Source organism: Gadus morhua, chromosome 3 (genome assembly GCF_902167405.1).
Source record: "Gadus morhua chromosome 3, gadMor3.0, whole genome shotgun sequence".
NCBI classification, from domain to species: Eukaryota; Metazoa; Chordata; class Actinopteri; order Gadiformes; family Gadidae; genus Gadus; species Gadus morhua.
In genome coordinates this window covers 2,611,927-2,628,717 of record NC_044050.1, presented here as the reverse complement: position 1 = coordinate 2,628,717, position 16,791 = coordinate 2,611,927, and the positions used below count along the sequence as shown (strand labels likewise).

The following is a 16,791-nucleotide window of genomic DNA, read 5'->3' as shown; positions in this document are numbered from 1 at the left end:
TTTTCTCCATCTATTGAAAGTTAGGCTATTAAACATGTTGCATTCTATACGGCCTGATTATGTCATTATTTAAGCTGCATAGCCTAATAAGAAGTGCTAATAAGGATATTTGACTAAACCAACCAAACAGTTGAAAAAAGCATCCTCCCACACGTTATTTCTTTATTCATTTAGCTATACTTTAATAGTATTCTTTCTGTTCAAATCTGTTCAGTGTTCCAAATTATTTGTTATTAAATGTTACATTAAGTTAATTGGTATATAAGTGTTGTTTAATTAAAATGCTTTTTAAATTTCAAAAAATCGTGGGATGTATCGAACCGTGGGTCAAAAATCGTGATACAAACCGAATCGTGAGTTTGTGTATCGTTACAGCCCTACTGTCAATCATAGCAGAACCCTTCTCCTGCGAACCGTCCTCCTGGTGGAGAGCAGAGAGGTCTGGGTTCTTTATTTCAAAATCTCTCTTCTGCGTTCACTGTATCGCGAACCTACCAACGCATCATGTACGGTAGGCTGAAGTAACAAACTAAGCTAATGCAGTGATTTTTTCTTATTAGTGTTACATATTTTAAGAATCTAAGCTACCCACACATAGACCCAATGAAGCAGGACCAAACATATAAGCCGTAAATACTATACATAGCCACAAGGGGAGCAAGACCTTATTGGAGGCTGCTCCAGCCACAGATAGCAGCGCTTTTATATATATGAAGAAGCCAAAGCCATTACGGCACCCCGGCCACGCCCACTAGGCCACGCCCACTTGACGGTCTCTACCTGAGGACCGGAGGTGAATAGCAGCCAGAGATTTTCAGCGACACCCGCGAAGGGTCACGGGCCTCTGCCCGTGGCCCATAGAAGGCGAGAGTTCAATGGGTAGACGGCGCAGAGAGCTTGAAGTAGATCACGGTATTTTCCTCTCACTCGTGTTAGATACAATTCCTTCCGTAGTCTCCATTTACCATACCGAAACAAGCCGACTTTATAACAAATAAAGTGAGTTAAAGTAAAGCAACCCGGGATTGGACAACTTTCTTCGAGAATATGCAACATTAGTGATATTAGTGCCCTGTTTACTACACGCCATATACATTTGCTCTCATATCAATTACAGTTTAGCCCTTATGTCTTCTAAATGCAACAGAAGGTCACACTTTTGATGATCAATGGTTCCTTTAAAGCTTTGGATGACATTAATGCAGGAAGGCAGCCATTTGGTTTAACCCGCAAAGTAAAAGTAGCATTAAAAATACAAAAGCAAATAAAAATGTGTAAGTTACCATGAAGTGAAGACTCTCTTTCGAGGGGAATTGTGTTTTAATGAACTAATAGCGAAAATATTTTTTTTTACTTGGAACTGAAACTGAGCATGAAAATGTAGGAAAACAACCAGTGTGTGTCTGTGGAATACCTTGTCCATGAGGATCAGTCAACGCCCACTCCAACCCGAAGGTACTTGATATTAGTTATATATAATATATATTGATATTAATCATCTGCTTAAGGTACTTTATATTAGTCCTCTGGTTAACGTACTTTATATGGGTCCTCTGGTTAACAGGAACTCCTGCAAGTTATCAACTGTAGATTTATAGATCTACAGTTAATAACCTGTAGATCTGTAGATCTATCTGGCCCACCAGAGACTTGGAATCAGTCAAGGATAAGTAAATGATAAAACCAAGAAAATGATATTGGATATATTCAAGAAAATATTTTTGTAGACAAATATTTATAAAGATATTTCTACAATTACAGCTTAACTCAGATACAAGCATGGCCAAAATGCTGTTCTCTGACAAGTGTGTGCGCACACACACGCACACACAGACGCGCGCGCACATGGTCTTAAAACAAAAGGCTGATGCTCTGCTTTCTGCTGACCGCTCGGAGGTGGAGGTCATAACACAAACAAACCTCGGAGGTGGAGGCGATAACACAACCAACCTCGGAGGTGGAGGCCATAACACAACCAACCTCGGAGGTGGAGGTCCTAACACAAACCAACCTCCAGGGAATTTAATGACACAGATGGAGCATGAATAGAGAACATCGTATATTCAACAGTATGGGTTTGTTCACAATAATCTCCAGCCCGTTCCCGCTGGGCGTGGCTGGTGACGTAGCAGAAGTCCATGGTGGAAAAGCCTTCGCCGACGTAGGCTTGACCGTAGCTCCAGAATCACACGGCAGCAAACACAACAGAACCCCGAAGGAATAAATCAAATAAAGAATAGGCACCATCCCCCCCTTATTAGCACATGTTAATATGTATGTTTCTATTCATCCAGATTTAGCAGTGCTTTTGGTAGGTGGGGACACCAGAGTCCTTCAAACATAGCTCATATAGAGCACATACGAAGAAAAATAACATATTCAAGCTTTTACCAAAAATATAAAGTACCTGTTTTATATACATGTATATACATATGTATATATATGGACATATATTTGTGTATACATACATATAATTCTATGTATATGTACGCTCACTCTCACAAACGATATACTGTATATATATGTATCAATATTTACATCTATATATCATATATCTATGTCAATTTGTAATGTAATATTTATATGGAGTTGTTGCATGTCCACAAATAGAGCACTTACGCACACATACACACAGGGTTGCGCACACACACCCAGGCACGCACGCACACAGATGCACACACACGCACGCAAACACAAACTGACACACACACACACACAGACCCACGCACAGACAGAAGCAGGCACACACAGACGCACACAGACACACTCACAAACAGAAGGACACAGACAAACGCACAAGTAAAAAGATGCATGCACAAAGATGCACGCATGCACACACATACAGACACACAAACACAGACCCACACAAACAAACACACATCACGTAGGCCCTGTTTCAATCTAATAAACAGTACATCATTTGGCCCACAACAAAACACCAATCACAACACAAGAACATAATGCGAGCAAGGTAGCCACTCCCACTCCACAAGACCACCCTCTGTCCTGCTGCTGAACCCCGCCCTCTGTCCTGCTGCTGAACCCCGCCCTCTGTCCTGCTACTGAACCCCGCCTTCTGTCCTGCTACTGGGCCCCGCCCTCTGTCCTGCTACTGGGCCCCGCCCTCTGTCCTGCTGCTGAACCCCGCCCTCTGTCCTGCTGCTGAACCCCGCCCTCTGTCCTGCTACTGGGCCCCGCCCTCTGTCCTGCTGCTGAACCACGCCCTCTGTCCTGCTGCTGAACCCCGCCCTCTGTCCTGCTACTGAACCCTGCCCTCTGTCCTGCTGCTGAACCCCGCCCTCTGTCCTGCTGCTGAACCCCGCCCTCTGTCCTGCTGCTGAACCCCGCCCTCTGTCCTGCTACTGAACCCCGCCCTCTGTCCTGCTACTGGGACATGGCCTTGTGCCGGCCGCCGCAGCAGTGGCAGGCCACACCACAGCGGTAGCAGGCCCGCAGCGGGGCGTAGCAGCACATGCAGGGCGCCACAAGCGACAGGCCGGCCAGTGCGCTCCAGCGCAGGCAGAAGCGTTCGTCTCCGGCCCAGTCGCAGGAGCAGGGCTCCTCGGCGTAGGGCTCGCCCTCGGGGTCCGATAGGCAGTGGTACAGCAGGCTGTCGGCGCACCACATGAAGCTGACCCGTCGGATACCCGTCCGCACGGGGTCCGGGGCCTCTTGGCAGCGGCCCCGCCCGTTCTCCTCCTGGAGGAACACGTCGCGGCAGTAGACGCAGCGTGGGGCGCGCTTCAAGCCGCCCGTCCCGTCCTCCCCCGCCACCTCCTTCTGCCCGTGCCGCCCCCCCGCCCCCTGGGGCTGGGCGCTCACCACCGCGTCCCGCTGCCCCCGGGAAGTGAGGGGTTCAGCCTTGGGGTCCGGGGCCAGGGGCCGCCGGTCACAGGTCAGCGGGTAGGGGGACGGGGGGGCGGTGTAGTCGTGTTTGGACGGAGGGCTCTTGCCGAAGTGCACGTAGGCGTCGCCGGGCTCCGTGGGCGGGGCCGGCTTGTCGTCCCCGCCCCCGGAGGTGGCGTGGCGGTAGTCCTCGTAGCCCGTCAGCCACGCCCGCTCGCGGGGGTTGATGCGAACAATCTCCTCCTCGTCGATCTGGAAGCTGACATGGCGCGGGAACATGGCGGTCGACTGCGGACGCAGAACATCAACACCATGGTTCACACGGCGGCTCCTCCAGGGCAAAATGGCTAAGACATTCAGAGCCCATTATCTGTGTGTGTGTGTGTGTGTGTGTGTGTGTGTGTGTGTGTGTGTGTGTGTGTGTGTGTGTGTGTGTGTGTGTGTGTGTGTGTGTGTGTGTGTGTGTGTGTGTGTGTCTGCTATGCCCGCTTGTCATCAGTTACAGGTACATCCTTGTGGTCTGGAACCTGGTCTAGGTAAGGTCAGAGGTGAAGGAGCTAAGGTCAGAGGTGGAGGTACCTGGTCCAGGAGGTAAGGTCAGAGGTGGAGGTACCTGGTCCAGGAGCTAAGGTCAGAGGTGGAGGTACCTGGTCCAGGAGGTAAGGTCAGAGGTGGAGGTACCTGGTCCAGGAGGTAGTGGTCTGAGGGCCTCTGGTCGTACAGGTGTCCTAGCAGGCAGCGGTGGTGGCGGCGCGGCTCGCTGAAGAGCTGCACGGGGACCCTCTTCAGGGAGGAGCTGGAGGAGGAGCTGTCTGTGGCGTTCTGAGGGAAGGCGCGGGCGTCAGTATGACACCATGATGCAATCACCCATCCATGGTGCCTAACAGACCCTCAACCAGTCCCCCGCGGGGGGATCGACCCCCCTGCCCCGTCTCCCTGCTTGGGGGATTCAGTGATCAGACCGCAGGCACCTTAACTGCAGCACTTCCTCTTCATGGCTAAGATGACATTTTAATGGAACGGCTGTACGAAAAAACTTTATTTTAATTCCATGTCAAAGCTTGTAGCTAAATTGACATGGAATTAAAATAACGTTTTTTCGATGAAAATACATTCATTGCATAGTCCTCTGTGAGGCTTCACCCATAGGACACGTTTCATACCCCCTGTCGCAGAGGTCCTGTAGCTATACCAGGGGCCTCTGTAGCTATACCCGGGCCCTGCAGCTGTACTATAGGCCCCTGTAGCTATACCAGGGCCCCCTGTAGCTGTACCAGGGCCCCCTGTAGCTGTACTATAGGCCCCTGTAGCTATACCAGGGCCCCCTGTAGCTGTACCAGGGCCCCCTGTAGCTGTACCAGAGCCCCTGTAGCTGTACCGGGGGCCCCTGTAGCTGTACTATAGGCCCCTGTAGCTGTACCAGGGCCCCTGCAGCTGTACCAGGGCCCCTGTAGCTGTACCATAGGTCCCTGTAGCTGTCTCAGAAGCCCTTGTTGCTATACCAGAGCCCCTGTAGCTGTACCAGGGATACATGATGATGAGGATGATGATGATGATGATGATGATGTGTGTTTTCCGTTACCGGCTCGCCAACCCATCTTCTGCAAGCAACCCCAGAGCAGACGGCTAGAAAAATGCATCCTCGAGCAAGGACGTGTTCCAGGAGAGGCTGGTGGGCTATAGGGGGTCTGAAGTCCATGAGCTCCAAGTATCATCCTAGACTGGTCCACCTTACTGTGGCTGGGGATGGGTATGGAGCTCAAAGGAACAGAGGAGGGCTAAGGCTGGGAACAGAGGAGAGGAAAGAGCAGTGATGGCTACTCTGTGTCGATGCATGATGACTCATCTCTGTCCCTCCTCCCTCGCCTGGGGAACCAGGCCAACTAAGAAGAGCTATACAACACAGGAATTCAAACGTATACACATACATGTGCAACAAACAGATGAGCTTACATTCCTCTGGACTTGTGTGTTTTGTGTGTGTGTGTGTGTGTGTGTGTGTGTGTGTGTGTGTGTGTGTGTGTGTGTGTGTGTGTGTGTGTGTGTGTGTGTGTGTGTGTGTGTGTGTGTGTGTGTGTGTGTTTAAGTATATGGTTTAGTTATGATTAGGTTTGGGATGGACAATGATCCAATAGTTTAAATGAATAGTTGTAGGTTAAGTGTTTTGGTTTGAGGTTGAGCTTAGTTGTAGGGTTAGGAGTGGTGTCCAGGTCTATGGGTTAGATGTTAGGGTTTGTATGGAGGCGGTGTCCAGGTCTATGGGTTAGATGTTAGGGTTTGTATGAAGATGGTGTCCAGGTCTATGGGTTAGATGTTAGGGTTTGTATGGAGGCGGTGTCCAGGTCTATGGGTTAGATGTTAAGGTTTGTATGAAGGTGGTGTCCAGGGCTATGGGTTAGATGTTAGGGTTTGTATGGAGGCGGGTGGTGCAGGAAGAGGAGCAGACTGACCGTGAAGACGTCATCGTCCCCGAGCTCGGCCTCGTTCTGCAGGGTGGAGGAGGAGGTTGTGGAGCCTGCTGGAGGGAACGGGGGTCGTTGGTTCATGATGTCTGATCAGCCATTACGCAGTAAAGTATATACACAGGGAGAAGGATTTGACCGTCGCCCTGATCAGTCAGACCCTTTCTGAATCCTATTGAGACACTTTAAATTGCACTTGGATCTTCTTGATATTATTCCTTACATATTCAAATACTTCTTCTGCATGCCTGGTCTAAGATACAATAAGAATATATAGATGATGTATGTTTAAAGCTGAGAGGAACAGGCATTTTGGCGAGAGGACCACACACACACACACACACACACACACACACACACACACACACACACACACACACACACACACACACACACACACACACACAAACACACACAAACACCTTCTGTCAGGTCCTCGACAGCCTTCCGCACGCCGCGGTCGAAGGCGCGGGCGTCGGCCGGGCTCTGGAAGGTCAGGCCGCACTTCCTATTGTCCACCCTCCAGTGGTGGAAGGTGGGCGTGGCCTTGGTGTAGACCAGCTCTTTCTTCAGGAAGCACTCCAGGATTACCTGGTGATGGAGGCTCAATCAACCGCTGATACTGTCATGACAACAGGACATGATGGGGGCGAAATGCTGCCAAAATAAATTACTGATTTACTCTTCTAAAGCGCCTAGCATCGAGAGACTATACACCACTGGGGTCATTGATCATGTATCCTGGGATCTATTCCAGCGGGCTGTTTTTTTTCGTTAACCAGAGCTTTTGCTAACCCCTCTCAACATTCATTAGTGAATTGAATAAATTAATCCAATCCCATGTATATAATGCTATGCATAACAGGCTTTATGACTAATTGAGAAGCCGGCTGTTGGCGTATGCTACTATGATACACTAGGGCCAATGGGGGGTCTCATTTGCCCCTTTTCCACCGACAGTATCAGCTCAACTTGCCTCGACTCAGCCCGCCTTTCTTTGCGTTTCCATCACCAAAATGTGGTACCTGATACTTTGTTGGTCTCACCTCTGTCGAGGTTTCATGAGAGCTGATCCGGTACTTTTGTGTGACGTAAACAGGCTGCTGGCCACTGATTGGCCAGAGTTATGCCATTGGACGGGCGCGACGGTCCGAGCCTGAAACCCGACAATAGGTGTTGCGCCGAAAATGGAATACTGTCTGAAATCGCAGCCCCTCTCCGCGTTATAGCACTGTTTATATCATATCGTCACAAGATGAGCAACTGATAACAGAAAGCCATATGTAAGATTTCTTCTTCTGACGAGAAGAGGGTTTATAGTTTATAGGAGTGTTTATATATCATATCATCACAAGATGAGCAACTTGTCACAGAAAGCGTTGTTACATTTTATAAGAAACCCACAACGTAAGATGTCACATTCACGATAATGAACTACGAGGGCACTAAAATACGTAATAGTTTACAAGTCATACATGCATGCATGATGTGACCCTAGAAAGCATAGACGAAATAAGCGAAAGCGTGTTCACACGGAGAGGGGGTGCGATTTCAGACGGGGATTCCATTTTCGGCACGACACCGGCATCTTTAAATACTAGCATCAGCGTTCAGTCAACAATAGTGATTGATTATTGAACACCGCAGGATCAAAGTGCAAGAACACGCCGTGGACGCTGACAGAGGTGGAGACGCTCCTGTGTGTAGTCCTGTCTGTTTATGTTTCGCGTGGTTAAGCATGCGCAGTTTCCCGCATGCGTGCTATGCGACCCGCCCACGTTGAAGAGGTACTATTCTAGATGGAAACACGACTTGCCTGGAACCCAACCAAGTCGTGCCACGCTAAATCGTGGCGAGTTAATCTGGTACTGTCGGTGGAAAAGAGGCAATTATAAGTGTTCCTTTGTAAAAGCGGCTGCAGGATCAGAGAGCGGGGGAGAGCTAGCCTGGCCACGCTAGCTTTAGCTCAGCCAGTGGTGCACCGTCCCTAACCGAGAAAGAAAAACCTAGAAACCTAGACCCATATCCTGGCTCGGATCCTGGCCATTTCCTCGACCGACGAGGTCATGCCCTGGCAGCTGGACGCGGACCATGGCCACGCCCCCAGCCCGCAAAGCCAAAGTGCAATCTGGATTTAAGAGGTTGCTGGACCTGCAGAAATATGTGTCCTCTCACTCAATGATTTCACTCCATAGGAACATTGCAAACAGTTTGTATGCAGCACTTCTGATACAGAACCCCTGAGTTGTTGTCATATTGGAATGAAACTAATATCTGATACTGTGATCTGAAGACACAGTCTCTGATGGAATCCTGTTGTAACGACAGCAGCCGTGCTGTTACTCGCCTCTGTCAGACAGAGTAGCGGCTACAGAAATCTAGCCACCGCAAAGTGAAACACACTCACATGGTGAGGCAGGACTTGGTTAGTTGTACATCCCCAATATACATATCTTTGTCATTAAGGTATTACATTAAGGTAATTCTCTGCAACGCAATACATGGAAATATTTAACCTTCTGTTGATCGTTGTACGTCACATTCATACAGCATGCAATCGTTCACCTTCAAGGATCCAGGAAGGTATACACGCCTGCAGCATGTTGGGCCTTGTTTCATGCTCCAGCTCGCCGACAGTGTAGACAGTGAGGTCTAGACTCCCAGACCGAGAGCTGACCACCAAGTTACAACTACATCACATGATCAGACCACCGGCCACCTGGGGCGACGTTAAGAGGGTCCTGGAGCTGTGTTCTCAGGTGGTCCTGTTGGGCGGAGCACTTACGGCCATGGAGTAGAGGTTGCAGACCGCAATCTTTATCCACAACATGCTCTTGAAGCAGATCTCATACCCTAATGATACCCCAAGCCAGGTCAGAGGCACAGTGAGATCACCCACCTGCTGGTCTTTGAGGCGCTCCCCGTGGATAAAGAAGGCCCGCTGTCCCAGGAGCTCTGCCGACAGCACCCTGCACACGCCCACCCGGCTGAGGCAGCCGTCCTGGGCCAGCCAGCCCCCGCTGGAGTCGTCCCGGGTCATCACCACCGCCTTCACGCGCACCAGGTAGCTGTCGCTGTGGGACACAGAGGGATGGAGTCAGCTCCCATCGCTCCCAGAACTGGGCTGTCCGAGCGGTCGTCAATTGAATATAAAAACGTTTACTGTTTAGATACAGCGTGTACACATGCTACTGTTACAGACGATTCACCACACACGCACGCACACAAACATGGTGAGGGTGGTGGTTGACCAAACAGTCACCCAAGAGGTCTTTTCTAATATACTTCTACTGTCAGCCGGGCTTGGCCAGCTGGGCACGGCCAGCCGGGCGTGGCCAGCCCGGCGTGGCCAGCTGGGCGTGGCCAGCTGGGAGAGGGAGTTTAAATGAATTGATCAGAACCCAAATCAAATCCGGACCTTGGGAATGGGGATTGAATCGATTGGGGAAATCAGTGGTGACACCCAATACCCTGACACCCTAATACCAACACCCCAATACCCTGACACCCTAATACCAACACCCCAATACCCTGATACCCTAACGACCTGACATCCTAGCACCCTTAGACCCTGACACCATACCACCCTGACACCCTAACACCACCTACACTCTGACACCACAAACACTATGACACCCTAGCACGCTAACACCCTAACACCCCTAGCAACACCAACACTATGACAACCTAACACCCTGACACCACTATCACCCTAACACCACCACTAACCACTAACACCCTACACACCTCTCCTTGTATGTGTAGGGATGTGTAGTGATTCACAACATACACTTTCTATCATCATGATTTCTCGGGTGCCTTCCACGAGGAGTAAAAGAGTCCATGTTAAAACAGAACAACATGTGACCCGGGCTCTGGGCCTTACCGTCTGTTGCAGTGGGACTGCATTTCCTTCTTGCTTGCCTGTGGATGCCTGTCTACCTGCCTGCCTGCCTGCCTGCCTGTCTACCTGCCTGCTTGCCTGCCTACCTATCTACCTGCATGCCTGCCTGCCTGCCTGTCTGCTTGTCTACCTGCATGCGATCTCCTTCCCCGCTGTATGATTCATCGCACTAGTCAAACAGATGGTGTGTTTGTGTGTGCATGTCTGTGTGTGTGTTGGTGTTCAGTCATTGCTTGACACCCATTGTGCATTAGCCAAAAGCTTGCATTGATTGGCAATACATTCAAACACATGCTCGCACAACCATGCTGCAAGCCACATACACACAAACACACACACAAAAATACGCAGGGGTTCAATCCTCCTTGGAGTCTTTTTTTTATGATTAATATTTAATACTTTTTAGTACTTAATAAACTAATAGTGGAGCATTTAAAGTCTTTATACAAATTGCGAAATCAGTGTGTGCCGCGTGTGTATGTGTGCTTGCATGGGCATATTCCCAACTCTGTCAGGCCCACAAAGGGAAGTGGGTGTTCATGCATTCATCCATCTTTCAAACAAGCGTCCATCCTCTGTTATTAACCTCCCAGTCCCTAGTGGGGAGGCTTTTGCCGCGTTTCCACTGCAGGGTGCAGAACGGATCGGATCGCAAAGGTGCGGTAGGGAGGGGGCGGTATAGCCCAGCTCAGTTCCGAGGTCGCGTTTCCACTGCCGACAGTACCCTTTGTGGTAGGCCGGATGTCGATCGCCACGGCAGCTACGTAAACATCGTAAACAACGTCTTCCTCCCCAAGAATGCAGACGAACGTCTCCACCTCCTTGTTCGCCCAAGCAAGCTTTTTACGCAACATGTTAATTGTAAAGAATAATACCTCGAGGCTACTGTTTGTTTGTTTTTATCCCCGCGTCACCCGGAATTGATGATTCTGTCGACCAATCAAAGGAGGGGGTGTGTAGCTAGAATTTCCCGGGACCCTTTCAGGCGTCTCGTCTCGTTTTCGGTACCCCAACGAAGGAGTCCCGAGAACGAGGCCGGAACGGGTACGGCAAAGTCCGGGTCACGCCCACTTTTGGCGGTGGAAACGCGACCCGATCCGCACCTTTGCGATCCGATCCGTTCCGCACCCTGCAGTGGAAACGCGCCATTTGAGAATGACAACAATTAGGGCCCGACCGATATTGATTTTTGAGTGCCGATGCCGATGCCGATTATTTTCAGAGAAAAATTACGATTACGATTTAATCGGACGATTAAAAACAAAACAAAAATAAGCATATAAAACATAGTTTTTGACACCTTAAATATACTTCAAACACTTTTGACGAATATGTGAATTGAATGCAGAACCTTTGAGTGTTTTAGAATACATTTACAGTCAAAAATGAGTGCAATGTAAAATGTAAAATAAATAACTAACTCCCAATGTGCTGCGCTCGTGAGCAGTGACTAACACGTGCGTGCTGAGCAGTATTGTCTCACCGTTAGAGTCTACAGTATAACAAATTAACATGGCCTGGGACCTAAAGAAAAGCAGGCACAACATGCTCAAACAACGCATCTTGTGTACATTGGTGAGGTGAGCGCGCAGCTGCCTGAGCGAGCATGCTTTCATGTTGTACGGTAAAATTCAATCTCCTCTTTTTTACTCCAGCTAAAGTTGTTAGTTAGCAAGGCGAGTAGGAGCGCAATCTGCAGGATACTAAGCGCAATAACATTTCTAAAAAAAAAAAAATCGTTGTAATCGGCGTCTTTTTGGCAGATTTTGATTATTTTCAAAAAGGCTATAATCGGCCGATTAAATCGGCAGGCCGATGAATCGGTCGGGCCCTAACAACAATGCAGAGTTCTGTCCAGTCTGACTGGCTGCGCAACTTTGTGATGCAAAGTAGCATACCGGGCTGGCTGGTTGGCGTGAGTGGGAGGGGTTGATGGTGTGTGGGAGGGGTTGAGAATGAGTAGGAGGGTTTGAGGGTGCATGGGAGGGGTTGAGGGTGAGTGGAAGGGGCATAGGAAGATTCCTGTAAAGAGAGAGGTACGGGCTGGCCAGCATTTTGTATTTGAAGAATATATAGCTACAGGATGTGATTTTGTTGATAAGATAAATGAAATCAATTAAGATCAGCAGTGACCATTGATATGTCCAGGTTATTTTAGGCTAAGAGCTAGTTTAAATCTGACACATTGTGACTTTAACAAAAGTTAATATGTGGATGGTAACATTTCTATTCGCATGCTTGGCAGTCAGTGCAAGCTATTTTGAGGTTTTAGGTCATATTTTAATCAATAAATTATTGAATTGATAGATCAATACAATCAATAGATCAATTAAAGGTATTGTTTGTTACTGGCAGCCTGGATTGTAGGGGATGCAGACAGTAACAGTGGACCGTCTTTCATTGTTATCCAAGGTTTGTCGATTTAAAACCAAAAGTCATAAAATAAGTTCTGCTTCAACAGGGGCTTAGTGAGGAGGGGATCAGTGTCTAGATTGGCATCATGAGGACATGGCCTCATACAGAGGGACATGGGCTCATACCAGAGGGAAATGGGCTCATACAGAGGGACATGGGCTCGACCTTGACTCATTGTCATCGGGTATCCCACACGGCCGCGGGCCGTATCGACCGGACTTCCGAACCAGCGCACTGTGTTTTGGGGAGGCCCATGGTCAATTTGATCAATAATAAACTAGTGTTGATGCAACATGGAGGTCTATCGTGTTCAATTCAAATCCACATATGAGCAGCAGAAAATGTACTTTTGTCCGCTAGTGCCTGGTAGGAACAGCAGGTGGGATAGTTAGCACAAAACTGAAAAGAGTTAACCATTTTGTCAAAACTCAACAAATATCTTGCAAAATTAAACACTGTCCTCAAAACCATATTCTCTCCTCTCAAAAGTGTTTTTTTTCCACCAAAACGATAAACACAGCTATCATATGAATATCTTTAGCTGAACTGACTGCAAAAAAAGTTTTCCGGATAACTTCTGGCGGTGGAAACACGAACCGTGCCGCAACCTTTGCGAACAGAAGCGCACCCTCCGGTGGAAATGCGCCAAAAAAGGCAACCCTTCCCTTTGTGCATGAAGGACGTAGCGGTTCTACATTTAGTCTCTAAAGAAGTGCTTAGGTTGATGATTCAGAGAGGCTATTAGGCTGGGGATGTTGTGCGAATGTGTATTCTTTGCACGTTAATGTGTTTGTGCACAGCCATGACTGAATGTGTGTGCAGGCAGCAAGCCGTGTCCATGAGGGCCTGTGTTCAGCCTCTCCAAACAGAAGGTATTGGCACAACTTTGATAACTACACCAAGAACCACCTACTTATCAGGAAGAGGTCTTGATTGACATGCAAGCAGGACCAATCCCATACCGTACTTCAGGAACGGTACTTTGTGGATAATATACACCAGTAAAACAAATCTGATTCAAAATGTGCTTTACATATCTCTTAACAACAATAAGAACAATCAACATGTGCAGGGATATGTCTTCATTTCTGAGAGGGAAAATGCTGAGATTCTTCCTTAAAGATGCCGCACGCCGAACTCGCTTATGTGTCAGCGTTCAGGATGAGTCCCGTGCTAATGTTACTCATGGAGAGTCTTAGACTCTCCATGGGGAGTGATATGTGCTACCAGCCGGAGGGTTGATACGTTGAGAGGCTGAGACTCAGGGGAGTGATACATGCCACCAGCAAGAGGGGTGATACGTGGAGAGGTTGAGACTCAAGGGAGTGATACCAGGAGTGCTACCAGCAGGAGGGGTGATACATGAAGAGGCTGAGGCCAAGTCCACAGGGAGCCGATTTCTTGGTGAAACCGCATAAGTCTTGTGCGTTTGGGCTGACCATCCAGACGGATCCAGCGGATCCGGTCCCCGAAAACGCACTTTTCTGAAACCAGGTCCCAGGGTGGATTCATAGCCTAGGATTAAAGCATTACCCAATAATCTCTCGATCAGAAGGATATCAAATATTATTAATGTCGCTGGTTAAAACTGTCACTTTTAATATTATGGTTAATTTGCAACATATCCTTTTTCTGAATCGTCTGAATTGTTAATGTCATTGGAATATTTAACTTTTCACATTATTGGCATAAAACAAATTGAAAGACTAATAGTCTTTCTAGTGCAAATTGAAGCATTTTTAAAAAATCATGTTTGGCTGCAGTATAAGTAATAAGTGTTTGCAAAGTTATCCTAATTATTTCAGATATTGGTAAATTGGGGGTTGGTTATTACCACTTGTTATCACACATTGTGTAATACAAATATTAATGTTTAACCCACCCACTTTAAGCATGGTGTGCCTCGGGGATTCAAAGTAATGGAGCATTTGGTCTTGGAAACCGCTGGTTACGCCGCTGCTCTCAGGTCTACTGTTTCGAAGATCATGGAAGATGGTATACTTTAGGACGAATTCGGGCTAATTTACATGAATGAAAGACACTGATCAAATAAAGGTGAATACTTAGAAAACATAAAGGCCTGGGCATAACGATGAAGAAATAGGGTTGGAGACATCAGACACCATCACTGGTTCTGCTTTTGGCCGTAGGGTAAAATAACAACGACCGATCTGAAGGAGAAACCAGGCGGCTCCAGTCCATGCATGGGCTGTTTGGATAATACCCCGCTCTGCAGTTACCACACGAGAACGACCCCGTATAGGCTGGATTTACTAAAGTATCACATCTGCGAATAAACTTAAGAGACTGCAACCACTCCCCCGGACGGACGGGGGTCTGGACTAATTATCCCGCACTAGGGTCGCCCCCACCCCCCACCCCCTCCTGGACGGACGGTCTGACCAGGGGCCCCGCAGCGCCCCTAACCGTTACATGAGGAGTGATCAGGGGAGCTGGCCCTAGAACAGTCTGGCTGCCCCGGTTGTAGCCCGGCTCCCCGGAACGAGGAGGGCATGTGAGGGAGGCTCTTGGCCGGTGAGGGGAGGCCAGCGGTGGGTTGGTCCACCAGATACCAGGGGGAGAAGACGTGTAGAACTACTCACTCGTCTGGGTGTGTGTCCTCGGTCATCTTCCCTTCTCCCCTACGAACAGATCCCAAGGCTCATCCATAGTGCCATGTCTTCCTGCCCTTGTCCTTGAGCAGCACAGTAGCAGCAACCGAGTTCCCCCTGGCTGTAGTGTGTCTGGTGTTGTCGTCCTTATCTCCCCGACGCTTCACCGCTCCTTCCTCCCCGCGGTGATCGAAGCGGCTGCGGCGTGATGATCCCCGTGAAACGCGTCGGATGCTTTACCCCCGGGGGTCTGCGTCGATGGCGGTGATTTGAAACTGTTCGGTGAGGTCGGTGAGGATGGCCCCGTACGAGCCCCATCTCCCGCTACTCCATGTTGGATCTGCAGGCAGAAACCGACCCTTGGAGGTGGACTGGGCGGGGGGGGGGGGGGGGGGGGGGGGGGGGGGGGTAGCGGAAGTGATGACGTCAAAGCAAAGGTCGTCAGCACGTATGTTATAGATGCTGTGAGCCAACTCTGATTAAGAGGCGATGGTATGGCTAATACTGTTAATAACGAACTATAGAAGCCAGCATGATCTTGGTTCTCCATCAAACCACGGTAGAATAAGACCTCGGATAGGGCCTGGACTGTCGGATCAACGAATGGTTTCTCATATAATACAGCTCCGATGTATGCATGTAGTAGACTAGGTTATAGCCTATGTATTGTATTATATTATATTATGGTATTTTATATTAGATTAGATATTTTACATTAAACTGAAACACTAACCATACAATTGGTATATTTAGACAGGTTAATTAAGATAGAACATATCTAATCTAAAGGAACAACCCCGTCCAGATGCAGAAGGGATCATCACATGACGACATCTAGCGGTCTGTCCCTGCTGCCACAGCATTTGTATAGGCTACTAAATTAACTGTGATGTGCCGTAGTGCTATCCAATGATCACTGACTGATCATTTTAGACATTTTCAACAGATTTACAAAAATGAGCATCACGAAGCATGTCTCTATTTATCAGTGATATTCAACACGTACCCTTTACCAACGCTAGATGGCGCCAGCTACTCACCTCATCGCCATAGCGTTAGGGGACGGCGCTGCTTCTCCAAATAAATAAACAAACATCCACAATCCAAGACCATCGTAACCAGAAGTTTAGACAGATTACTTTCGGTAGTTGTGTGTGTATGCGTTTTTTTGTTTGTGAGCGATAAGGGCTGTTTCAAGGAATTCTGGGGCCCCAAGCGCATTAAATGAAATTGGGGGGAGGGGGACGGAAGGCCTATGCCGATCGCAGATCAGTTTGTCGTTTTTTTCATCACCGGTCTTGGTCATGGGGCCCCAGGCCAGCTCAGGGCCCCAAGCAGGTTTGCTTGCCTTCTTGCGACGGGCCTGTGAGCGATTGTGTACGTGTTTGTTTGTGTGTGTTTGTGTGAGTGTGTTTTTGTGTGTGTGTGTGTGTGTGTGTGTGTGTGTGTGTGTGTGTGTGTGTGTGTGTGTGTGTGTGTGTGTGTGTGTGTGTGTGCGTGCGTGCGTGCGTGCGTGCGTGCGTGCGTGCGTGCGTGCGTGCGTGTGTGTGTG

At 48.6% G+C, this 16,791-nt stretch overlaps 1 protein-coding gene across 2 annotated transcripts; it reads right to left on the bottom strand.

The window, feature by feature from the left end:
• Positions 1-1,688: 1,688 nt before the first annotated feature.
• spred2a (sprouty related EVH1 domain containing 2a) lies at positions 1,689-15,610 on the bottom strand. Of its 2 annotated transcripts, none has more exons than XM_030352292.1 (6): positions 15,231-15,610; positions 9,208-9,382; positions 6,731-6,899; positions 6,297-6,364; positions 4,528-4,668; positions 1,689-4,134 (listed from the first exon to the last, which is right to left on the bottom strand). In XM_030352292.1, the coding sequence occupies exons 1-6, from the start codon at positions 15,254-15,256 to the stop codon at positions 3,385-3,387; spliced, it is 1,329 nt and encodes a 442-aa protein (XP_030208152.1). In that variant the 5' UTR covers positions 15,257-15,610; the 3' UTR covers positions 1,689-3,384. The 2 variants fall into 2 exon arrangements, with proteins under 2 accessions (XP_030208152.1, XP_030208153.1); XM_030352293.1 differs by having other exon boundaries at positions 6,297-6,361.
• Positions 15,611-16,791: the final 1,181 nt, after the last annotated feature.

What these genes read in the sequence shown, in the direction of transcription:
- spred2a (XM_030352292.1), bottom strand. Translation starts at nt 15,256, where the DNA reads ATGACCGAGGACACACACCCAGACGA. An exon ending in AGCGCCTCAAAGACCAGCAG is followed by an intron (nt 6,900 to 9,207) that starts GTGGGTGATCTC and finishes CTCCATCACCAG; the next exon opens with GTAATCCTGGAGTGCTTCCT. An exon ending in TGTCGAGGACCTGACAGAAG is followed by an intron (nt 6,365 to 6,730) that starts GTGTTTGTGTGT and finishes CGTTCCCTCCAG; the next exon opens with CAGGCTCCACAACCTCCTCC.